The sequence below is a fragment of the Cydia pomonella genome, chromosome 18 (genome assembly GCF_033807575.1).
Source record: "Cydia pomonella isolate Wapato2018A chromosome 18, ilCydPomo1, whole genome shotgun sequence".
NCBI lineage: Eukaryota > Metazoa > Arthropoda > Insecta > Lepidoptera > Tortricidae > Cydia > Cydia pomonella.
This window is the reverse complement of record NC_084720.1, coordinates 15,132,414-15,158,897: the sequence shown is the minus strand read 5'-3', so window position 1 is coordinate 15,158,897 and position 26,484 is coordinate 15,132,414. Positions and strand designations below refer to the sequence as shown.

General features: G+C 37.5%; 2 protein-coding genes across 2 annotated transcripts in view; one reads left to right on the top strand and one right to left on the bottom strand.

Moving 5' to 3' along the window:
* The window catches only part of LOC133527561 (hemicentin-1-like), a 443,871-nt gene that overhangs the window by 219,007 nt on the left and 198,380 nt on the right, over window positions 1-26,484 (bottom strand). The gene's annotated exons all lie outside the window — the stretch shown is intronic.
* LOC133527908 (uncharacterized) lies at window positions 20,852-25,336 on the top strand. Its single transcript, XM_061865103.1, has 2 exons — window positions 20,852-24,153; window positions 24,928-25,336. Exons 1-2 carry the CDS (start codon window positions 20,852-20,854, stop codon window positions 25,334-25,336), a joined length of 3,711 nt encoding a protein of 1,236 aa, XP_061721087.1.

Here is a 26,484-nt window from a genome sequence, read left to right as displayed (position 1 = left end):
ATTCGACGCTAGTGATTTGCGACGAGGGATTTTTTTTTAACCGTTCTTTAGGTACCGTTTTGTAGTATGTAAATACGACGTATTTTGGACATTTAGATATAAATATAGTTTATAATATACATTTTTTTTAAAGAAATTCCTGGTAAGGGCATTTATTCGTGTGATGAGCATGGATATTTGTTCCTGAGTCATGGGTGTTTTCTATGTATCTTATTTCGTGTATTTTATTAGTTTTCTATGTATATTTATAAATATGTATATATTATATATATATCGTTGTATAAGTTAAGTAGGTAGCCACTCACAAGCCAAGCCTTAAGGGCTGATTTAGACGGAACGCAATCTCGCATGCGATTTTAGTTACATTGCGGACTATTGAGGTTATAACCAACTCGTCCGTCCGATAATACCGCAATGTAATACAACTCGCAGGCGAGTTCTCGCACCGTGTAAATGAGCTTACTGTGGGACTTAGTAAATTTGTGTAGGAATAATGTCTTTAAATATGAATCAATGAATTAATTAATTTAATAACTAATAAATCCTCATAGGTTACAATGTTGTATATAACTGCCTAATAAAAATCAAGATATTATTTATATAAACACCAATAAAACAAAAGCATATTTGTAACATTCAGAAGCTGGTTATCTATTCAATGGCATGCTTATGTGTGATTTAAATTAATTAAACGAAAAAGCACATACCATATTTAAATTTATTTTCTGTTACAATTTTACAATATTTACTGCCTAATAAATTATCAATAAAAAAATCAAATCATAAACAAACAAATGGTGCCACTGCCTGGGTTCGAAGCAAAAATCTTACTCCGTCATATTTTTCATAGTAAAATAAAAACTAGGCCAATTAGTATTGAGTACGCCTGCGTCTTGTTTTTGTAAAATGCTAATTTTTAAATTCTTTTGAGATGGCAAACTGAATTATGTTTTATAATTCACGAAATAAAGTGTTTTTTATTTGTCATATAAAAAGTTTTTAAAACCATATAGTTGTCTAGACAACCAAAAAAGCATTTGTTTGCATACACGCAGCATCTTTTTGGCACTTTTCAATACTTTGTGTAATGACCACTTTAAAATAAAATGTATAAAATAGTAGTGGTAGTAATAGTAAAAAATAGTGTAAAAATGTCATCTCTGACAAATATGCGAACCATAGACGTGTTTTTTTATTTTTATTTCATTCATTCATTTTCTCGCCCGTACCATTAGCCGTGCCGTGTAGTGCCATTATTTGTTACTTCCTGAATGTCGTTATTGTATTGTCGAATAAAAACTTAACTTCTGTGTTAAAAAAAACAGTGTGTCTTTCAAGTTAAAATGGATGAAGACGAAAACTTAATGTCTACGCCTGAAAAAAATATCAGTGATGGCCCAAGAAGTCATTAAACATTTCGCTGCCTTAAAAATTGCGACATCTATATGAAAAGTCGTATGAAAAGTTCATGGATTGGAAATCTGAGCATAAAACATCGTCATTTAAACAACGGTTGCATAAAATACTATTATGAAAGAACACATTTAGAAAAGAAAACTCTCCGTTAAAAAGAAAACTCCATTTTTAGGGCTGAAGATAATGTGTGTAAAAAATCTTCACGGCATTGTAATATCTTTATTCTTTCATGTCAGAACAATAAAACGATTGTACATTTTCTTTGTCCTCAAGTGTAAGTACTATATATAAAGGGGATTTAAAATTATTGCGCCGTCTTTAGGGTAGGAAGATTTGAATACATTTAGGACGATTTATGTATGTGACCGGCTTCATCCATTATACAGGGTGCTATAAAATACGGGAACGATTGCTCATTGTACCTATAGGAATTGAATAAATATATTTTACAGTGAAATATCGACTTAATTCTGGGTACTTAAGGTTGAAATTCACTTGCCAGCGGACGCTTTGCGAACTTTCCCCGAAGAGATGGTATAAATACCTGAAAAGAAATATAAAAAAGAATATAATTGAGGTGCAAGTTGTTTCACAAAGACACGATTAACATATAACTGTTTGGTGTTTTTTGTTCTTGTACCTAATAATTAGTTAGTGTATTTAAAATGGTTTTCACATTAAATAAATAAATTAGAAAAAAGGGTGTGAGTGTAGTGGAACACTCGGTTGGAACGTAATATAATTATTATTACAAAAAAAAACTTAATCGACAAAATAATAACTATCGAAACTGCTCACAAAATTTAACAAATCAGTTCAGAAATGCGACTTTCAGGCAGGAAGAACAACTAAACATAAGATAACATTTTTGTACAAGCCGAAACTGATATGCTAAGCTCGAGCTTTAAACTCGCTTAGTCAATCAAAGATATGAAATTCAAGTGAAAAAAAATACAAAAAGTAATTTAGCTGCAAACACGCCTGGGGACCGAACCCGGATCGTCGCTGTTACCACCTGTTTCTATTCGGCTGTTTGCCAACTGCGCCACTATAGGACATACGTAAGCCGGTGAAATTATTTACTTATTCTCGAGAAAGAATGTGAACAAAAGACGGCCGTGACGGGTAAATCTTATACTTTTATTCGCCTAGCCCCATCCGCCAACCGTCCGATACGGAACTTCGTCCCAAAAAGTGGTAGAGTCCGTATAAACTAACTTTGCACTGATTTGAATAGAACAATTTGAGAGCGTCTTTATTAACGTCATATTTTTACATAAACTTCAAATTGATGATGACGTTTCTCATTTTATCGTTTCAAATGTCATGCAGACAGATATGCAAATGTTATAGAATAAAATGGTGTAAGATACAATTAAATATGGCGGTTCGTTGTGTAGTAAATGCGCATAAAAGAGCAACCATGGTTTCGTTGTCTTATTTCTGACCACTGTGTCACGCTTGTATTGGTGGCTTCTATCAAATAAAAAAAGTCAAGTGCTATTGCATGTCTTAATAGCTGTAGATTATATTTTACACCAGAACAATTAAAAACATCATTTCATCTCATACAAAAAGCTCCACTCCGTCACATTTTTGGCGACAAAAAACAAGACAACGAAAAAAATGTATAAAAATAATTTCCGAAAGACAGGTATACTTATACAACCCTCTGAACATAGATAAATATAATGTATCGATTAGAGTATTTCTAACCTATGTACAAAGTCTCATTCCAAACGCCACAGTATTAACGGAGAAATTAATGATTTACGATTTAATACTTCGGAACATCCTGTATGTAGATACACGATAATTAAAGAGTATGTCATGTCACTAGTGTCACTTTAATCTTATCATCATTGTGATCGACTAACACAGCATGCTCCTATTTATTGATGATTTATTTGAATAATTTAACACTAAAAATATTTTTTGTATGATTATGTAAGGATACTGTTTAGTTTATATAGATATTTTGTCATTATAATACATTTTTCTAGATTAAATAAGCTAAGTATACTATTAAAAGTATTTGTAACGATCGATCGATCACGTGAAGAGTCACGTGATCGATCCCTCCATCTTAAATATTGAACGAGCATTCGGAAGGTGACATTCGAACGATGACAGTCGATGCAAAATTACAAGTGGTTACGTTGATGGTATTATTAGCAGGTCAGTACGTTTTGTTTTGTTAGAACTCGAGACAATATAATTGCTTGTCTAAGCGTACTACACTGTCGTGTGGTTAGTTAGATTGGAAGAGGTTATATTCATTGTGCCATATAAATGTATTTTGATCACACCTACCGTTGTTTTAATATTATGGTTAGCCCCTTATAATTAATCTTATAATTTTCCATATTAGAACATTCCTGAAAAGGAACTCTACTCAGGATCTCGGTCAATGTCCAGAGAGTAGAGACACGTTGTATGTTGTTTTTAATGATTTCAGTGCTGACGAAGGAGCCGAAACTAGTAATAACAAAATAAACTTTACTACTAGCCTTTTCTACCGAGGCCTTAAACAACATGTAGTAAAAGAAGCCAGAATATGTAAATCTGCTTTCCGAGAAAGGTAATGGAATAAAAAAGGGGATGGCAAATTTATGCGGTTACCGGTAAAAGGGGCCATATAATATTTTGATTGCTTTTCGGAGAGGCTATTTATTGCCTAGCCTCTTAAACTACTGGTCCGATTTTATCTTTCGATATGTTTAGTACTTTAACTGTACTTTGTTTTTTATACTCATTAGTAATGTGTCATTTTTATGGCTCCTCTACACGATGGCCCAGCGTACGCCAGTCCAAGGGACGCATTTATGCGTTAAAGGGAGCAAGTGATATTGCTATCTCATTACACCGCATAGCTTCGTCCCTTAGATTGGCCTACGGTGGACCATCGTGTAGAGGAACCCTTAAATATTGTGTTACACTTTGTGCTGCACACGGTCATGGCCCTTCTTCGTATTCTTTTATAAACGTTTTTCGGTATTCTAATAATTTTAGTTTGAAAATAGTAGAAGAGACAAAAATATATACCAGAAATAAAAAAAAGGAATTAGAGTCAGATATTTTTTTTTTATATAGACATCAATACACTTTAATGAAATGAGGTCATTCGTAAACCAAGGCTTCTTTGACCTTTTAAGAGAGTAAATAAACAATGACTGACCAAAATTACCCACTAATGTGTTTATTTTAGTACATAATAACTTAATATGGATACTGGAACGTTAAAATTATCAAGACTGAAACTGAAAACGCTAGCGATGTTCCGTAGTTTGTGTGTGAAAATAATAATAATGACATTTGTAGAAAGTTAACTCTTATGGCTCCTCTACACGATGGGCCATCATACTGGGCCACTAAGATGGGCCAGCGTGTAGAGAGGGTATTAGTGGTGTCGGATGGCTTATGGCGCGGCGGGAGGGCGATGAATGGGATGGCCACGGTGTCGGCTTTTCGACCGCACATCTCAAAGGTCGTGCGTACGCATCTACACGTGGCCCATTCCATAGTGCGTGCTCTCAACCATCGCATGGCCATTGCACTGGTCCAGCGCTGGGCCATCGAGTAGAGAAGCCATAACATGTTGAATTTATACGTTTGGTACTTTGTAATTATTTCTTGCACCTATTATGCTAGATCTCTATTTGGCCCAAGGAATGACTGGTAGAGAATGCCCTGTGGCATATGGCGCCTATTGTACAATTTTTACTTTGCGATAAAGTTTAAATAAATATATAAATGTTTTTTTTTTTATGTTTTTATACGTTTAATTTAGGGTACCTTTCGGATTCAGAGACTACTCTAGCATTATTTCTTGCAGTAGCGTGGCGCGACATTTATGCCATTACCTATATTATGCCTGCATATGATCAAAAATGCGGGCATCAACATCGATTTTGACATTTGCGGCAGCAATACAGTTGGCAACAATGCCGGGCCTCAATAATGCAGCAGTAATACTGCCGACAGCATGCTGATATTTGCGGCAGCATTACAGTCAGTAGCAATGTCGTGCCACATTACTGCATCCGTAGTATTCATATTCATATTTTATAGATGTTTTTTTTTATTCTTTTTTTTTTATAGGACATTATTACACAAATTGACTAAGTCCCACAGTAGGCTCAATAAGGCTTGTGTTGAGGGTACTTAGACAACGATATATATAATATATCTATTTATAAATACTTAAATACATAGAAAACACCCATAGGAACAAATATCCATGCTCATCACACGAATAAATGCCCTTACCAGGATTTGAACCCGGGACCATCAGCTTCGTAGGCAGGGTCACTACCCACTAGGCCAAACCGGTCGTCAGTACCGACCGGCCAGGATCTGCTGGCTGGAGATACCCCAAGTATCAGTATCAGTATCAGCAAAATACTTTTTATAACGGTTCCGTCAACTTTTCCTAGTACCCGCGGAACCCTAAAAATGGCCATTCTGCCTCATATGTTTACAGCCGTCCTCTATAAAGTTACAAACAATGTAATAAAACAGTAATTTGTCAAAACGACCGGTCTCTAACCTTGTTTATTGATGTGGTTTCGTGGTAATCAATAAGAATGTTACACAGAGGATTGTACCGGTGTACCACAATTTCGTAGAAATGTGTCAACAAAATATATGATTTTTGGGGTTATTTATCATAATTTTTCATGGAAATGTGTAACAAATACAGATTGAGGTCATGATGAAATCGGATATATTTTTGCACATATTTTTGATTATGAATAAAAACTGTAGATCAATTTCAATAGAAAACCCAGATCTAGGTCACGTACGATTCTAAAGGTGATATTCGAATAGCAACGTCGCTGTGGACGGTCAATTCTTCGTTCATAAATTGCTTTGCTACTTTTGCCGCATTGCTGTGGCAGTTAGATCGTTCGTTCCATCACACATCACCCAAATATGGCAAAGCAAAAGGAGGGTTATGATTTTGATCGGTATGTATTAAGATATTAACAGTGAACAGGAGCAGCAACGCTGTATCAGTAGGTTACGCTGACTTTTTAGCCCCATATCGGTGGCAAACAAGCACACGCTCCGCCTGATGGTAACCGGTCACCGTAGACTATGGACTCCTGCAACTCCCCGGGGGGTTACATGTGCGTTGCCGATCCTTTAAAAGCCTGTACACTTTTTTTGAAAAACCCCATACCCACGCTAGTCCCTCGAAAAAACTTCGGCTGGCAGCTCTATCCAGAGCCGGAGTGTCGTTTGTCGTCATTATCGATTGATAGTTATTATACAAAGTCAAAAAAGCAATTGAATACAGACAATACCACGTAAAACTATTAGGAAGCGTGCTACATAAAATAACCATTCGAAATACCTTAAAATATACCGAATTGTATTAAACCAAACGACTCGAAAAACAAACCGATAGATTTATGACCTGGTTGTCATAAAAAGTATTTTTATTTCGGATGAATGTTCTAAATATTGGACGACATAAACACTGAATGTTTTTATTAAGGTATTAAACTCTCGCAGAAAATATCGGCCGTCATATTACGACTTTTTGAGCCGGATTTAAAAGTTATCTTTACGTTACTTTCGGAATGCGATCTCAGCCGTGTCACTGCTGTAATTTTGCTGTGCAGCATTGCTGCCGACTAGACTGCTGCAGGAAACAAAGAAAAGGTAACTTTATCAAGCCATTATATTAAAAAGACTTGATAAATATATCTTTTCTTAGGGCCCTTAGGGAAATGCAGTCTGCACACTTTACTACACTAAAAGCTGCTGCAACAGTTATTATATTACATTTGAATCGCACCAAACATACTCTTTGTTTGTCTATAACAGTTATTTACGATACAAGTGCAGAAAATAGGAAATTCACAACGAGTGGTGATAAATTAAATACGACCGAAGGGAGTGTTTTAAATCGACTCGAGTTGCGAATTACCTATTCGCACGTGTATCGTACAACGTTTTACAGTACATATGGCTCTTTAAAGTTCCGATATATGCACGGAAAGTGCTCATTCCCGCACGTGTGCGGGAAAGTAGCACCATATGTACTGTAAATTTTATTTACAGATGTCAATTACAATGAAACGATGACCAACTATGGTCAATGTGGGATTCGAACCCACATCTTTGGATTGCCGGTCCAACGAGACGTAGGTTCGAGAATGAATTTATGAATGAGATTGACGGTAACATCGCAGCAACGCTGCATCAGTAATGGTGCCGCTGCAATAGCAACTCTGCTGCAGTCACCATCCAAATATCATCTTAAACATGGGAATGTTAGCCAGATCATCGTTGATTTTTCCATTAAGATAGACATCTCAATTTATAGATTGTAATGTAGTATATGCCTCAATAAATAAGGAAAAAATCATCGCTTGCCCTTATCCCATACATTTGGGGTCGGCGCAGCATGTCTTTTCTTCCATACCTCTCTCTCGCCCGTCATCTCATCATTCAATCGCGTTGGTTTCATATCATCTCTCACACATTTATATAAAAATATTAACATTTAACTCATTGTCGTCATTTAGTGACAAAATCATACTTAAATATAACCTTAAATAAACCTTGTTTCATCTTCACAAATTACATTAACGTAGCCAATATTCGTCTTCAATCCACCCACTTTTATAAACGTACGTAAAGTTACTGGTTGAACAGCGAACATTTCCTTAAAATAAATAACTCGAAAATGGGAAAAAATGCCTTACACCGCTAGGTCGTTAGTGGATCCCATCGATCAATCTAATAACAGAAGCGGGGTAGCCTCTACCTCGGGAATTCACCTTAAAATCGTTTTACAAATATCTAAACTGTTTCTATTAAGTCCAATGGTTAACTGATAGAGAATTGCTTTAGACTTTGAGTCTGCCATTTGTACTCTTTTTTATGTGACTTGTGCAATAAAGTTTATATAAGTAAATAAATAAATACATTGAATTCTTCAATTTTTATTTTGAACCAAAAGGTCTATGAAATACGCAACAGAAATTACAAAACTACCAATTGTATTGAAAATAGGAGAGTAAAGTTGTTCAGTATGGCTTAAATATTCACCCTACATATTCACATAGAGTATGGTCAGACGTGTAACAAAATAACTATGTATAAAATGAGATACAAGGTTTTCGAATCAATGAAAAAAATGTAAACCTAACTTCTAGGACATTAAGTAGCACCGGTAGCGGAGAAGATAAGGAGTGGTAGGTTAGCGTGGTATGGGCATTTAATGAGAAGGGATGAATGCCATATAGGAAAAAAAAATGTTAGGAATGAATGTTGATGGACGGAGAGCGGATGGTAGACCCAAAAAACGATGGATAGATTGTGTGAAAGAGGATATGAGAAAGAAAGGAGTGAGTGCTGAGGTGACAAAAGATAGAGGAGAATGGAAGAGAAGAACATGTTGTGCCGACGTGGGATAAGGGCAGGAGAAAGACGTCTTATCTATAAAATTAAAGGTACCATTCGGATGTCAACTGCAGCTGCATTACTGTTGCGACATTACTGCAGCGGCGTTGATATCGTAGCTGTACCTATCTGTCAATTTAGTTAGCCGACGCATTACTGCCGCGATTACGACGTTCAATCCGTCAGTCCTTTTATTAAGGAAATTGACAGATACAGCTCCCGCGTCAAGACTGCAGCAGTTATGACAACAGTAATGAAGCTGCAGTTGCCGTCCGAACTTATAAACGCTTAAAACTTTGTGTAATAAACATAGGTATATCTTTTAAAAATTGATGTTAAAAACACGTCACGTCTGCCTGGTGTCGATGGTTAGAGTTGCGTGTATTCAAGCGTACATCAAAATGTGCGTTCGACCACACTAACAGGCCGAATAGAAAATACCTTCGTAAATACTGGCTGCGCTTTTCGGGCAAAAACCTATAAATGGTTGCACAAAACGGCGGAAAGTTTATATTTATGATAAAAACTATCCAACTATTGAAATATCGAGGCTTCCATCGGCCTTGCTAAGAGTCATAAAATTTTAATTAGTAGATGAAAAATTCGGAACTTTTATATTGGGGTATTTTATATTTATAGTAATCCGTGCATATTCGCTGTATTTTAGCAGGCTTTTATTTAACTTTTAGTTATTCGTTAGTGTATTATGCATATTATAAATTTACAAATTGATTTTTATTATGTAGCAAGTGGCATTACATTACCTGTGTTAAGCAGTTGTAGTGATGGGTAACTACCCAGGTAAAAACCCGAAAGCGGGTATTTACCCGGCATATACCAATTATTTACCTAACCTAAAAATGATAATACCCGCGTATTTACCCGCGGGTATTTTGATTTTTCTTCTAAATTTGATGTGTTAAGTGGTGTGTGAGCTTAAATAATATTCATTTATGTTATATTTTGTTATGTTACGTATAATGTATATTTAAATTAATGACGGAAAGGTTTCTCTGAGGTGAAGTTCGATTTTAACATTCGATTTCGATTTCCATTTCGATTTAAAATTATTCCTTTACCTCCGGAAATGTTTTAAACCGTTTTTAATGTACATTAGAAAGATGATAATAAATCCTACTGATGAATGAAAAAAAAAATAGCATCACAAATTCAGAGGCTCATAAGTCAATGATAGTATTATGATAAAAAATTATTTAACCTTTTTTATAGGAAATTTTGTCCATTCCAGTTTTTACGGTCAACACTTTTTAATAATTATGACAGATTTCTAGTAATATGAAACGTTACCTTTTACCCTCCTCCTCCCACACCAACCATATCCCCCACCAATCGAAATCCGAACGTTTATTATCAACGTATATGTAAAACAATTAACTCAAATAAAATAAAAAAACTCTTATAACAGCATTTTTCTATTATTTATCAAAGTTAAATGAAAAGTTCCTTAATTATAACTGCAAGTTTCACTAAACCGTTTCATTTTAAACCACTAACTCGGTATATATCTCCACTATAACACAAATCATGTGCAACAAGAAATTAATCTACCCGTTCATTTGGGTAGATACAGGTACTTAACGGGTAGATAGGTATTAACCGGATATTTACCTGGGTGGGTAAATTGGGTAAATACCTGCGACCCATCTCTTAGCAGTTGCAATAATTTTACACATTAAGCCTTCGGCAGGCTCATGTCACTCCGCGCCGCGTCGCTTGCATCGATATTGGTGTCGCAATAAAATATGACTAAAGCAAGTAAACATCGTATCGCAGCTGGTTGCAAAAAACAATGGCATAAATGCTGGGGTTTTGTTATAAAATGAACCTTCTGTATGTAGTATTATTATTTATTCTGTGCCTTCGGAGTGTAAAATTATTTCCGTGTGTGTACTAAAACAAAGTAGGTAGGTAAGTTTCTCTGTTAAAACTTACAGTAAGCGATTGTCGTGTGAAGGAAGAAAAAGTCGCAAGCGTTACCTTGGTGATTTTAACAGATCGATGATTTCCACCCCTCTTTTACCTTTGATTCTTTGTGACTTTTTATGCAATTTATGGTTCATTTGGCTACTTTGATATATTTGACGTGTACATAAATCAGCTTATAATGTATTTGCTACATTTACTATTATTTGTACTGGAACATTTCACTAAACAAGTAACTAGGTACATTTATTCGTTTTTTTTAACATGTAAAACCAAATAGGTAGAATAAATCCAATCCTATTTCTCTTTACCCTGAGAGTTCATTTATTAGAAGATGCAGTCAACTTATAATTAATTAAAATGCAAGACAAATCTTAATAGGGCGAAGTATTATGTGTAAATATCACTCATAAGTATGGACCTACTTTCAAGATAATTTTGGTTTATTCCCACTACTTACTATCAAGTCGTTACCAGTGATTCATTCATGGTGTGATTTAATTTATTACAGTCGACATCCCTATAGTATTACCATTATGTTTGTGCGCTTTGACTGGGCCGAATAAGAACTCACAAATCACAGGTTTCACCGAAAGTTACCAACCGTCATCAAGACAAATCAAATAACCCACGTCTGGTACGTGTTACTATTTCCAGACAGATCTTTGACATTAGTATATATTTCACGGACGCCATGTTTTTCTGTTATCCAGCGTCGTATTTCAGCTGGAATTATTGCAGGCTCGTTTCGCTTGATTGATGGGTTATCGGCTCACCTAACCTGCTTTCACAGATAGCTCCAATTCGCAAGTCAACCTGTTTACACCAGTTTAACTTGAACTCAAGCTCCGTAACAATTATGCGACAGTATTGTTCAAACTACGCTGGTTTTTTGTGAGCTTGGGAAGTGATTTGAATATAGTTAGGTATTATTCTGGACAACAGTATAGGGCAAGGTAATTTGTTTAGACATTTAAGGGTCGGTGGGGTGAGCTTGGTTTTGGCGCGCTCGTTAATTTTTGGGAACCAGAGCTGATCAATTAAAGGTATAGAAACCCGGTATATTGTATTGTGTAACAATCATTGAAAACGACTTTTTAAATTCGCCTACAAATCTGCTTTGCTCGAAGGTTGACTGATCTATTTCGTTTGTTTTAGCAGAAAGGTGAGCGATATTGACGTGTCTTTTTAATGAAAAACACTTTTGAAAAATAAGTCATGGCATATACGTCACAATTATAAATCAAATACGATCATTTTCATTCTTATGCTTTCATAAGTAATAGTTAGGTACTGAGTTTTAAAAAGCATTTTTCAATAAAAAGACATGTCAATATTGTTAACCTTATTTCTAATGGTAAAAAAACGAACTATAGCCAATGCCTGCAATACGTGCCCTTTTGTACGATTGTATTTTTTTGTGCAATAAAGATTAAATTAATAAATAATGCTACCTGCGTAGACACACTGGCACCGTCCCACCTCCAACCGACTAATGTAAAAGCGGGCGCAGCGGCGGAAAGCGCCGAAATTTTGAAACGTAATAAATATAAGAGCCTCGGTAGAGAGTACCATTTTGTACCATTTGGCGTTGAAACTCTAGGTCCATGGGGTCCCAGCGCGCACAAGTTTTTTGGAGAAATCGCGAAACGTCTGGTTGACGTAACTGGTGACCGAAGAGCTGGTAGCTTCCTCGCACAACGTATCAGTATTGCGATACAACGAGGAAATGCCGCCAGCATCCTTGGTACAATGCCTCAAGGGCCTATTTTAGATATAAGCTAGTTATAGTAATCATCTGTATATATCCATTATGTATATTGTTATTGTAAATAAACACATAAAATGTTTGTTTGACCATTTTTCAATATATAAGCTCTATGCTTAAAGGGTCCTTATGCTCCATGTGCATAAGTCCCCTTCTCTGATAAAAAGGGACATCTTTACTTTTATAGCTATGCTTTAACTCGTAAATATGATGTTGAATGAATAACAAAGATGAGTAGGATGTTTTATAACTTTTATAAGTAATACAATACAATACAAATCCTCTTTATTGCAAAACCTCAGAACAAATGTACATGGAAACACATATAATACATGAAGATAGAGGTAAACAACAACACCAGGTAGAATATAGAAATAATCAAAGCGTACAAAAGATTTTCTTTCATTGCTCGCCCATATCACTACCAAAGTGATATCAAAAACCTCACATTTATAAAACCGTTAACATTTTTACATTAAACCTCTGTAACGAGCTACTCCGCATTTGGTCCCTCTCATCAATCTTGTAGGATGGCATACGTCATCTTTGTCCCTAAGGACTTCTTCAGACGATCACAAATACCTATACATTTATCGCCTTATTACAAAGAAATAAGGAGCAAATTTGTGGACATATATTTGACGTTATGTTTTTCTTTTAGAAAAGGCCACAATTCATAATTTTAGAATTGGAGTAACGACCTTTTATAAATAATGATAAAGCATGAAGTCGAAGTTGATATAATTGTAATTTGTTCTAAAAATATCTGTGTGTTTTATAATAATTTTAGCAATAATAAGCTGATACTTAGCCTAGTATTGCTTTACAAAGTAGGTACAGTCGCCATCAGATATATCGGAGCGGCCGAGGTGCTCACAAATATCTGAACGGCTTCATTGTCAAAACTTTAGAGTGCACGTTCAGGTATTTTTGAGCACCTTGTCTGTTCCGATATATCTGATGGTGACTGTACAGTTGTTCAGAATAGGAACCATGATTCAACTTTCACTCGTTCACTTTTATAAAAATCTCAGATTTTTGTAGAAAAAAAGTTTGTGGCCTTCCATAAAAAAAAAACTGGTCAAATGTGAGTCGGACTTGGGTACCGAGGGTTCCGTGCAAACTAACTTTATTACGGCTTATCTTTTCGAAAAAAAGTTAATCTGACTGTTATCTCCATACATGTGTACGTTTTCGGAATTTTTCTTTACTTGTGTTTTATGCATTTGCAGCTTGCTTTGCCATATTCCTTAATTCTATGTCAGCAGGAAATCCCCTTGATTTTGATTTCCTTACGACCGTCAAAATAATGATTTGATTTAAATAAAGATTTTTTTATTTTATTCACCACTATACTAGTACTCGACACGTACATGTCTTCATTAGTAATAACAATAATAACAATTACACACAACTTACCTACACATGTCGCAGACCTTTCGATTGGTAGGTAATCACACGTTACAGTACATAGTGGAAGTAGAAAATTCTGTTTGATTATCAATTACCAGTTCGATCAAATTGAAACCCACTTGGGTTATAAACCCATTTGAGGCACACGTTGATCGTACACACATTATAAACCCATTTGAGGTACACGTGGATCGTAGTAATATACTAGGGTTTAACGATCCTTTTTAGGGTTCCGTACACATAGGTTGCAAACCAGAATTACTATTTTTATGAGCTTCCTCTGTCCGTCTGTCAGCGGGCTGTTCTTATTATACAATAGGTATTTAATATCGACCATGTCCACTACAAGATCTGATGGCTTCAAATTAGAGATCTACTCGTGTATTGTAGGTAGGATAATCTTCCATTGGGTTTATATCCCAATCATTTGTAAATCTAAGGGTGACATTACGTCGGGTGAGAGTGCGTTTGTGCCGTACGCCACTTTTCATCGCCACTTACATCGGTTTGCAGGAGAGCGAAAAGAAGCAAGAAAAAATATTTTTCGAAAAGTTTTATATTTAGGAAATATTCAACGTATTTAGGTACATATGTTTACTATTGTAATACGATACAAATATTTTGAATAAAGTGGTAATCATGAAATAGTAGCATTTTTATTATTGCCATCCGTTTTTGATGAGTAAATGTTAAACGTACAATGTATGACATGACACAAAGTTTTGGATATGTCACAACTTTTGTGATAATTATCTATTAACAGAGTGTAAATTATCCTAGTAAAATGCAGATATGGCACAAAATTTTTCAAAAAAAAAAAAAATCCATTTATGTCAATTATAGCATTTTTATTGTAATTTAGAAATCATTAACATTTTTGACGAAATCGTTTTCGTCAAAAATGGATATGATACAATCGTATTCTCAGCACGATTAAAATGGTCACATCAAGACAGTTAATTTCGGCCAGAACTTTCAGAGCAAAATGTACAAGTTTTAGCTCGCTTTGAGACCGTCTCATAGACCACCTACGGAAAGACTGCATGAAATATGAATGATGACTCGCAATCACGCCACTCGCATAGAGGCGCTCAGAATAGTAGCATGGTCGGTACAGTCAAGGTTTTAAATATCGACGCGGACAAAATGCCAACAAATATTTACACACGACCTTAACGTTAAAGCAATAAGGTCCTGTATATTTATTTTTGGCACTTTATCCGTGTACTATTACGCGCGTACAATCAGTTTCATCAAACATAATTTTATTCTACAAGAAGACTTAAGACGTAATATGAGTGTAACAACAGGTCAAGCATGTGATCTAAATATGTGGATTCATATCCACATATCCAGATCAAATGCATCACACAGATCATTCTGTTACTATCAAATTCACGTTTCTGGTTTAGGAAATGTCTCTTTCGAATCGAATCGTGCTTCTTGCCAGACCTACTTTAACACCTAAATAATATTTGGAACCTTGAACACGTTTACATCATCGCTTGTGAGTGTGATCACTGTAAACTCATGGTTTAAGGGTAAATAATAATTAACGAATGTCAAAAAGAAGTACCTACTTAGGGCAGCACGTATTGCAACCCTATGAGGTATAGAACATTACGGCCCAAAGAATCTGGATTTAATTATAAGTAATGAACTTTAAAGGGCCGTCACAACAGATCACTGCTTGGTCGAACTGGTACAGAAAGGTTCACAACACCCCAATAATAAAATAAAATAATTAGGGTAAGTAATCTATGAAACGTCTGCATGAGATCGTCGACAGAAAAGCGGATATTGCGTTAGTTCGGTGTGGGCTCTTGAAAGGGTTCATCAAAGGGACATACCTAGTAAGTATACGCTTCTGAATATTGAGTGTTACTCGTACTTTGACGGCATCGTGAAAATTTATGCAAGAATTTTGAATTTGAAATGTAAAATACCGGATATTACGAAGAAATTTCGATAAGGCTAAATAACATCGTCTACGATGATATGGACATGTCTAAGTAACTTCGACATATATAAGTAATGAATGTTGATGCAATGAGTTTATGCCCGGCAATATTTAATATCCGATAGATAATTACACACGCGCGCACACACGCACACGCTCACGCACACGCACACACATTACAAACAGTACACTATTGAATAGTTGATAGACCTAAACCTAAGATGGACTATGTAATGTATGTAAAAAGTAATGAAATAATGAAAAAAAAATTGTATTTGTAATAGCTTAAATTGAATGAAGAAAGAGTGGGTTCAACACCTCTCCGAAACGAATTTTGCTGCTAACAGTACTTATACGCGAGAGACTCGAATTCACTCCACACTCGAAAAAGGAAGCTACATCCGAGACGGAATACGGAAGCTTTAACGTCATAGCATTTTATGACGCAGAGCCAGCACTTCGTGAGCTGTCTCAAATGGGATACAGCGAGACTCACGATCTAGAGGCCAATTCAAAATTACATTTCGACATCAAAAATATATCTAAAATGATATGTTTTTGTAATTATTTGCCCAAGCATCCCACTGACGCTATATCATTTTGTAATTATTTGCCCATGCCTCCCACTCAACGCCACACCATTTTGTAATTATTTGCCCGTGCGTCCCACTTGCGCCATATCATTTTGTAATCATTTGCCCGTGCGTCCTACTTGCTCCATATCGTTTTGTAATTATTTGGCCATGCGTCCCACTCGTGCAATATCATTCTGTAATTATTTTCCCATGCGTCTCACTTGCGCCATATCATTCTGTAATTATTTGCACGTGCGTCCTAATCGCACCATATCATTTTGATGTCAAAATGTAACTTTGAATTGGCCTCCAGCAGTCGTTACTGCAGATAACGCAAACTTAAAATAAAAATATTACGTGAAAAAGTCTATTATTCTACGGAGCAGAGTGGTGGTATGATAGAATGGATATAAATATAACAGCTGAATTTTACCGCGGAACGGATTTATCACAATTTAAGCAATTACGTGAAATCAAAGCCCTACAAAATATGTTAACAAATATTCGTGATAAACACACAATTAAACGCATTATTTTTTAAACATCTTGTTCTAGTTATCCGGGTATTTTTGCCCTTAGGACATTAATCACCTATAAAATAATATTGTGTACTATTCTACATAGTTGACCTTAAGACTAAATCTTTTAGTAGTTACAGAAAAAACAATTGGCTAACAAGTAATAGGTTTTCTTTAGCATGAAAATCCCAATTGACTAATAATACCTTTCATGTTCGCAATAGCTTCCACCCGAACGATTCCCAACCACAGCACGCACCCAACTTATCGACCAAACGTAAACACGGAGGTCAAATCTGCCTTAACAATTTGATATGGTATTGATCTCGTTTTGATAAGACCTTGAGTCGTGTTATCGGGCATTTCAAGCGCACTAATAAGTGCGAGCGACATGCCTAATAAGGCTGCCTCTCCACTGGATTAAGACGAAGCAACGGAGCGGTAAGCGAGGTAAAAATATCCGCTATAGTGGACAACAGCCTAAAACGACGTCCGATTACATTTTGTGACTACCGAGCAGCCTGAGCCGCTTACGCAGATTGGTGCTCACAATTACGATTACTAAATTAGATGACATAGGATTATTCCAAAAGAATCTGTTTAAATGTTTTGTTAGGAAATCGTACTACTCGATCAGAGAATACCTGTCTGTTACAGAGTACTAATTAAGTAGGTATATATTTTATTATTATACATAATTTGTAAATATGCATGCACCATCTGGACAATATTTGTATGCCTATAACTAAACATAGTGATACCTTCTCTATACAATTGTGTGATCTATGAAAACCTATGTTTATAAACAAATAAATATATTATTTATGATTTATAATAACAAAACTTCCGTGAGACATAGACTTATTATAAATGTATATTAAGAAGGGTCACTCACGTATTTTGAAAATCGACATGGTCATCGGTCGCGGAGAGGTGCAGTCCGCAGTATACACCAGTCTGCCAACGCGAGCTCCCGTTGTTCTACTCGATGTGAAAGTGAAAGTGAAACATGTCTAGTGACTTTTGACTTAAAATACGTGAGAGTGACCCTTTTTAAAATATTAAAATCAGTCATCAAACGGAAGTTTTGTAAAAAGGCATATAAAATATCAGACTATTTAGAAAACCTTAACCCTTGGAGTTAAAATCTGTGTGGAAAGAGAAGAGACGTAGAATGTAAGGGAATCCATACATTCCACGATTTTTTACTTTTCGCACAGACTTTAATAAATATGTGTATAGCGTATATAAAAGTTAAATTAAATATTTTCTTTAAGCAAATGTTACTGTTTGACGTCATTATGAAAATAAATGATATGATATAAAGATGAAAACCATATCAATTTTTCAAATCAGAATCAGCTCCTGCTTAACCTCCCTTCGCTATGAAAAGCAAACTTTCTTCAAAGAGAACTTGTCCAAAGGCCCTAAGTTAGTTATAACACTTGCCTAATTTCAGCGTATCTTGTGCATCTAAAGCTGATGGATGTGGCTCAGTTTATGGCTTTTCTTGGTTTAATTAATTAAGTTAGTTATAACAATTCGTCAACGGTAAGCGCCGAGGGAATCGGTGCTGGATTAATTCATGTACTGGATTTCTAATTGGTATTCGGCGTTCGTTTTGAGTTTGAAGATTTCAGGTATCTTGTTAGGTGGATGTTGAGGATAGTTCTGTTTATTCAATTACGTCAAGGTTGCCAAATGACTATCTATAAATGTTCGGTACTTTTGTATATGTACGCACAAATACTACGTATTTTCGTTTATTATTTTAAAATCAATTAATACTTCATGGACTAGCATATTCCAAACGGGATAAGCCTGAAACGGAACGCTTTTCTCAAAGCGCGCAACACCGAAGCTCGAGTGTTGCCATTCTCTCTTGCCAACGATCTCCAAATCGAAACGCGCGATATCTGCTCGCTCCGTCGAAGCTTGAGTCGAAAAACCCAAAATCAAATTGACACAGTGTACAGCATAAATAGAAATCGTCTCCCGACGCCAGCCTGTGAGATAACGACATTTCACCATCGAAGGAACCAAACCAGGGGCCCCTGAGGAAGTTGCAGACCACGTCACAGGTGAGTCCCCACGGTTTATGCTAGTCATTTATTCGACATAATTGTGTTCGAGCCGGATATTACTATCTGGTATCGGTTTATGCGTATTATTTGTGCTGTACAAAAGTAATTTCAAGTAAATTCCTTTCCCTTTGTTCGTAAGTTAGCGAGAACCTACCTCCGCTTACAATTATAAATATCGAGTTTCCGACAACGTCGTGCAATATTTCTCAAAAATACTGATACGTACAGTTAGATCTCAACGAGATCATTCTAATTATATATAGTTTTATATGGTTTTGAGCACTTTTTGCGAAATTACATTCGTCTATAATTTCCGAGAACCGGGCGGTAGATATTACAGCGGCGCGCGTGGAGTCATTTGCCTAGTACTAATTAATACCTAGGTCTAAATATATTTTGTCGCAAATTATTTATTTATTTTGTACAACGTACATTACATTACATTTAGTATTTACGTACTTAAGTGTATTTTTTAAGGTTCTGGTATAACGTACCAAAAACCACAATATCGTTTACTGTCGCGATAACAGTATCGAGTAAACTGTCGCTCGTATTGCGTACGGCACAGAGTTCAAATTTCTTTAGCTCGGGTTCTACCGACGGGAAATATTATCTTTGTATTTAACATTGCATGTTAAATAATTACAACTTACTTTTAATTTGCGACAAATTATAAGTATAACTATTTTTACAAACAAACATTTTATAAATCTTATACCGCAACAACCTACCTACCTACCTACATACCTACCTACCTATATACCTACTATACAGATTCACAAGTTTAATCATCTCTTATCTCGTGATAACGTTATTATTTTCCACAGTATAATAACTCAATTTCTTACAAAATTACCACTATGGAGATGGAACAATTGACATTCGAACGTGATTTAGCTATTAATAATATTCAAAAAATTGTAGACTGTTCGAATAATGCAGCCGAATTTCGAGTTCGAGTTAAAGAGTTAGCCTCAATTAAAAAATCATTTTTCCAAGTTCAAGCGAAAGTTGAAAAATTATCGGCAAAGAATGAGTCATTCAACCGCGATGATAATTTAGCTGTGAGAAATCAATTCGATTCTTTGTACTTTAAGGTCCAAGTTGCCTTAGATACGCTTAAAGAGGAGCGTAAACAAAGCATTACGTCCGTCTGCGGCGGATTTAATGGGGTGTCACATGCGAGTTGCTGCGCTCAGCAATCAAATCAATCGCATATTCGTTTACCGCGCTTATCGATTCAAACATTCACAGGTGTTCTAACTGAATGGAATGCTTTCTATGATTTATTTAAATCACTTGTACATGACAACGTCACTTTAACAAATGTCGAACGCTTCAGGTATTTGTTATTGTTTTTAAAAGATGAACCGTATAATCTTATCAAATCGATTCCTGTTACGGATTCTAATTACGAAAATGCCTTACAGGTATTAATTTCGCGTTATGAAAACAAACGAATTATTTCAACAAAACACTTTGACAACATTTTTGACTGTGAGTCAGTTAACGAGAAAAATGTTGAATCAAGTTTACGTAACTTGGTGAATTGTTATCACGAGAATATTACTGCTTTGAAATCATTAGGTTTACCAGTTGACGACTGGAGTTTCATACTTTTAAATATTTTGCTACGCAAAATCACACCTCATATTCGTAGACGTTTTGAATTATCATTAAAAACTTCATGTGCAATTCCTGACGTTACCGAACTACTCGATTTCCTCGATAAGGAACTAGCGGCATCTGAAGTGATGACCGCGTCCGCGCGTACTTCAAGTACATCCGCGGGGCCTGCGCAGCGCGCGGCGCCCGCGCTCGCTGCTGCTGGCGGAGCGGCCGGCTCGGCCCGGTCAGCTGCGGTGACGTCATCGCGCCATGCTTTATCGGGAAAGCGTGCGATGTCTCTTACTCGCGCGCACTCCGACGTGCAATATAATGCACCGCGCAATAATAACTCTTCGTTTGCGCGTAACTCGCGTACTATGAGTGTACATGCTACAACTGCGGTGGATTATTTAACTAAAATTAAATGCGCGTATTGTAAGGACAATTCACATCCTTTATATAAATGTGAGAAGTTTAATACGCTCACTTTAAAGGAACGAAAACATTTCGTGGAACAAAATAAACTTTGTACCAATTGTTTATTTATTGGCCATGATGCTAAAGACTGCAAGTCGCGCCATACTTGCCGCGTCTGCACTCAAAGGCATCACTCTTCATTACATGAAGATGCGCCCTCTCCAAACGTCTTACTGACTACGGAGTCTTCGTCTTCCCCTGAGTTGCGCTCAGTAGCGGAAACCTACACGCCCACTCCATTACATGGAGCTACGGAGCACCCTTCGAGTAAGAACTGTACGGTCTTACTCACGACTGCGCTTGTAAATTTACGACCCCTGAACCAGGGGCCTTACTCGCCGCGGTCCGTTCGCGCCCTTGTGGACCAAGGAGCGCAGACCACGCTCATTTCTGAGTCGTGCGTCCAACGTCTCGGCCTGCCGCGGTACTCCGCGCAGACGAGTACCACTCTCACCGGCATTGGTGGCGAAGTCCAACCACGTGGTTACGTGTTGTGCGAGGTCACGCCCCACAACAAACCCGAGCCGAAGCTTCACATCGAAGCTCTTATCTTACCTAACCTTACAAGCTACACTGCTAATATCCCTAAATCAATTGGGGATATTCAGAAGTTCCCACACCTACAAAATCTTGATTTAGCGGACCCAGAACTGCGCTCGACGCGGCCCGTTGAACTGCTACTGGGATCTGACTATCTGGATAGCATACTACTACTGGACAATATCAAGGGTTCACCGGGCACACCCGTGGCCATCAACAGCATTTTTGGTTATATGTTAGGTGGTAGAATTTCATATGACAGTATGAAACGACTTAGTGTCAACTTGAGTACTTGCCAACTTGACATGAAACTTCAAAAGTTCTGGGAATTGGAATCCATACCAGAACATCCACATCTTACAAAAGAAGAACTGCGCTGTGAGTCTATCTTCGTTGATACTCACAGACGAGATGCAAATGGGAAATATACAGTTTCCCTACCCTTCAAGGAGAACGCTCCGCCATTGGGCGATTCTCGTGCTATAGCTCTCTCACGTTTAACTAAACTAGAGGCACGCCTGTCTCGCGACCCTGCCTTACGTGAGAATTATAATAAATGTATCCAAGAATATTTAGACTTGGGACATATGGAGCCAGTGACAGACTCAGCGAGTCCTGGCACTCCCCCCTACTACCTACCCCACCACATTGTGGTGAAGGGTTCCGCATCGACTACGAAGTATCGCATTGTGTACGACGCCTCATGCAAAACTACATCAGGTCGTTCTCTTAACGATAATCTTCTCACTGGTCAGAAATTGCATCAGGACATTTCTGAAACTTTACTGAAGTATAGACTTCATAAAATCGTCTTTACGGCTGATCTCAAAATGATGTATCGCTACATTGGTCTTTGTAAAGAACACCGTGACTTTCATCGGATTCTTTGGAGATTCTCTCCCCATGATCCCGTCAAGGAATATCGTATGTGCTCTGTCACATTCGGCGTCGCTTCCGCGCCTTTTCTAGCCTTGCGCACACTTCGTCAATTAGCAATTGATGAAGCTGCTAACTTTCCACTTGCCTCGCAAGTACTTCGTAACGAAGTATTCGTTGATGATGTCGTTACTGGAGCTAATACGGTTGAAGATGCTCTCACTCTTCAGCATCAGCTACTTTCCATTTGTAAAGCAGGAACGTTCGAACTCCGCAAATGGACCAGTAATAGTGCTGAGTTCTTATCGCATTTAAATGATGATGCTTCCAATCATGATGACGCTCTTATTCTGTCAGCACTTGACACTGACACTTCTGTCAAGGTCTTAGGGCTCAAGTGGAACCCTAAATCTGATATTTTCACCTACCAAACGGATGGAGTGGCTAACTCGCGCAAATGTACGAAACGTATAATGCTAGCAGAAATCGCTAAAATCTACGATCCCCTCGGATTCCTAAGTCCAGTGACGGTATTTGTAAAGCATTTAATCCAACTTTTATGGGTATCAGGCTCAGGTTGGGATTCTGCCTCTCCACAGGGTATCTGTGACTTGTGGTTTCGGTTCATCGACGAATTGCCGTTATTGCAAGACATCGCGTTACCTCGTCACGTGCTTCCGAGTACACATCAAGTGTCACTTCATGGCTTTTCAGACGCCTCTGAAAAGGCGTACGCCGCCTGCGTCTATATTCGTGTCGTTGACTCGAACGGTGCTATCAGCACCCACCTTCTCATAGGCAAAACAAAAATTGCGCCTTTGAAACGGCTTACTATCCCGAGATTGGAACTATGCGCTGCTCATTTACTGTCAAAATTGGTAAAAAAGGTCCTCACTGCTTACAGCAGTAGATTGTCTTTCGACCAAGTCTACGCTTGGTCCGATTCCACTATAACTCTTGCCTGGTTGCGTTCATCTCCAGACAAGTGGCGGACATACGTGTCTAACCGCATAGCGGAGACAACAAGCAACGTGCCTGCCTCACAGTGGCACCACGTTCAATCCGCAGACAACCCCGCAGACCCTGCGTCTCGTGGTGTTCTCCCATCTCAGTTGAACCATCAACTATGGTTCACGGGACCAGCTTGGCTCAGTAAAAATGAGTCTGAGTGGCCTAAGACTAACGTCGTATGTCACACCGACGAAGAACGTCGTAAGCATGTTCTTGTCACACAAACCAAAGAACCTAATAATTTAGAGTTCATTGAGCGATTTTCTTCGCTTCCAAGGATGCTACGCGTCATTTCGTATATGTTACGAATCATAAATAAATGTCGTAAGGCTAACAGTCCGACGACTAAACATATCACGGTTCCTGAGACAAAACAAGCTCTCAGTCGAATTATATCACTTGTTCAAAGTGACTATTTCTCCGAAGACATCTCGCGTCTCAAGGACGATGATAGATGTACAAAACGTCTTCAGAAACTGAAACCTTTCTTGGACGATGCCGGACTTCTCAGGGTCGGCGGCAGAATAAATCGGGCCAATGTTCCGTATGATGCCAAGCATCAGATTTTGTTACCCAAGAAACATCACTTCACGAATCTTCTCATTGATTACTATCATAAAACACATTTACATGTGGGACCCCAAACTTTGCAGTTTGCCCTCGCACAGACCTACTGGATCCTGTGTGCTCGCGATGCTGTACGTATGCGTACACGACGCTGCGTATCTTGTGTTCGTGCACGACCTGTTGCACCGCAGCCATCCATGGCTCAGTTACCTACTACTAGGGTTCGATCACTTCGTCCCTTCTTAAATACTTCCGTTGACTTTGCAGGACACTTCTTCCTTAAATCAAGTAAACTTCGTAACGCGAAAGTTTATAAATCATACGTATGCGTGTTCGTTTGCCAATCAACGAAAGCAATCCATTTGGAATTAGTTCCCGATCTTTCAACCGAGTCTTTTCTAAACGCATTGCGTAGGTTCATATCCCGACGCGGGTATTGCAAAACAATCCGTTCTGACTGCGGACGGAATTTCGTAGGTTGTGACAGGTATCTTTCCGAACTTTACACGTTTCTGCGAAACGAGTCAAATCAGACTGCTATAAACAACCAGCTGACAAACATGCAAATCACCTGGCAGTTTAATCCTCCATATGCTTCGCATTTTGCCGGTCTCGTCGAACGAGCCGTAGGTAGTCTGAAACGACACTTACATCGTGTCATAGGTACACTAAAACTAACTCAGGACGAATTTAACACTTTGATTTGTCAAATTGAAGCGGTATGTAATTCAAGACCTCTGTGTCTACTTAGTAATGATCCTACTGATCCATTACCCCTGACTCCTGGACATTTCCTCATCGGGGAACCATTAACGTCTTTACCTGAATTTGACTTGTCTAACGACAACCCAAACCGCCTCGCTAGATGGCAGGTTATTCAACAAGCTGTTCAACATTTTTGGAAACGCTGGAGCGTAGAATATTTACACCAGCTACAACCAAGAGGTAAATGGTTCCACGACAATACTAACACACCCCTTCGGGAGGGTTCTGTAGTAGTGTTGATAGACAACACACTGCCACCACTGCAATGGCGTCTCGCGCGCGTGCATCAACTGCATCCCGGCGCCGACGGTATTACCAGAGTCGTAACTGTACGCATCGGTAGTACTCTTACCAAGCGACCTGTACTTAAGGTCTGCCCCCTGCCTGTTGAATAGGCATCACTTAGGTATAGCATTACATGTTTTAGTCCTAAGTTAGCATAGTAGTTCTTAAATAAAATAAGTATTATTTTATGGTCGGCGGCATGTTCGGTACTTTTGTATATGTACGCACAAATACTACGTATTTTCGTTTATTATTTTAAAATCAATTAATACTTCATGGACTAGCATATTCCAAACGGGATAAGCCTGAAACGGAACGCTTTTCTCAAAGCGCGCAACACCGAAGCTCGAGTGTTGCCATTCTCTCTTGCCAACGATCTCCAAATCGAAACGCGCGATATCTGCTCGCTCCGTCGAAGCTTGAGTCGAAAAACCCAAAATCAAATTGACACAGTGTACAGCATAAATAGAAATCGTCTCCCGACGCCAGCCTGTGAGATAACGACATTTCACCATCGAAGGAACCAAACCAGGGGCCCCTGAGGAAGTTGCAGACCACGTCACAGGTGAGTCCCCACGGTTTATGCTAGTCATTTATTCGACAATAAACATACGAAACATAATATCCATAATAATATTATAAAATAAGAAAGTTATTCTATCTGTCTGTTTGTTTCCTCTTAACGATTAAACCGCTGAATCGTTATAAGTCTGAGGATTAATATAAATAAATAAAATAAAAAGCCTTTTCTTTCGCTGCAGATTACAAAAGGGTCAAAAGGAGAATAGTAATTATTAAATTCTAATAAGTAAGTAGCATCATTTTTGGTTAGTAATAGAGTTATTTGTGTTTAAAATTAATTGTTATTTAGGTAATTTTTACATTTAGTATAATTTCAAGTATAAAAGGGGAAAATATAGGGCAGTTTTTATTAATCATCATCATCATTCCACGCAGACAAAGACACGGGCAAAAGCTAGTATACTATAACATTAAGGTATTCGAAGAAAAATTATTTCTTTTTCTAGATAATCTACATGAGCTAGGGCATTTTGCTCAAGAAATCTAAACGCCCCAAAATGTAGCTCATAGGTTACTCTTAATCTAGATTAAACCCGACACTATCAACCAACAATAACTCATGCCCGAAGATAAATTGCGGACCCAGCGATTACAGAACACATTAATAAGAAAACAGAAACATACAAGCATTAGGCGTTTATTGCTATTATGTATCCGAGCTAATAAATGTGCGCTC

Excerpts from the sequence above, each read along its gene's own strand:
- LOC133527908 (XM_061865103.1), top strand. The coding sequence starts at position 20,852 with ATGACCGCGTCCGCGCGTACTTCAAGTACATCCGCGGGGCCTGCGCAG. Across the intron at positions 24,154-24,927 it reads ATAAATCGGGCCAATGTTCC|TAATGATCCTACTGATCCAT; the intron begins GTATGATGCCAA and ends GTGTCTACTTAG.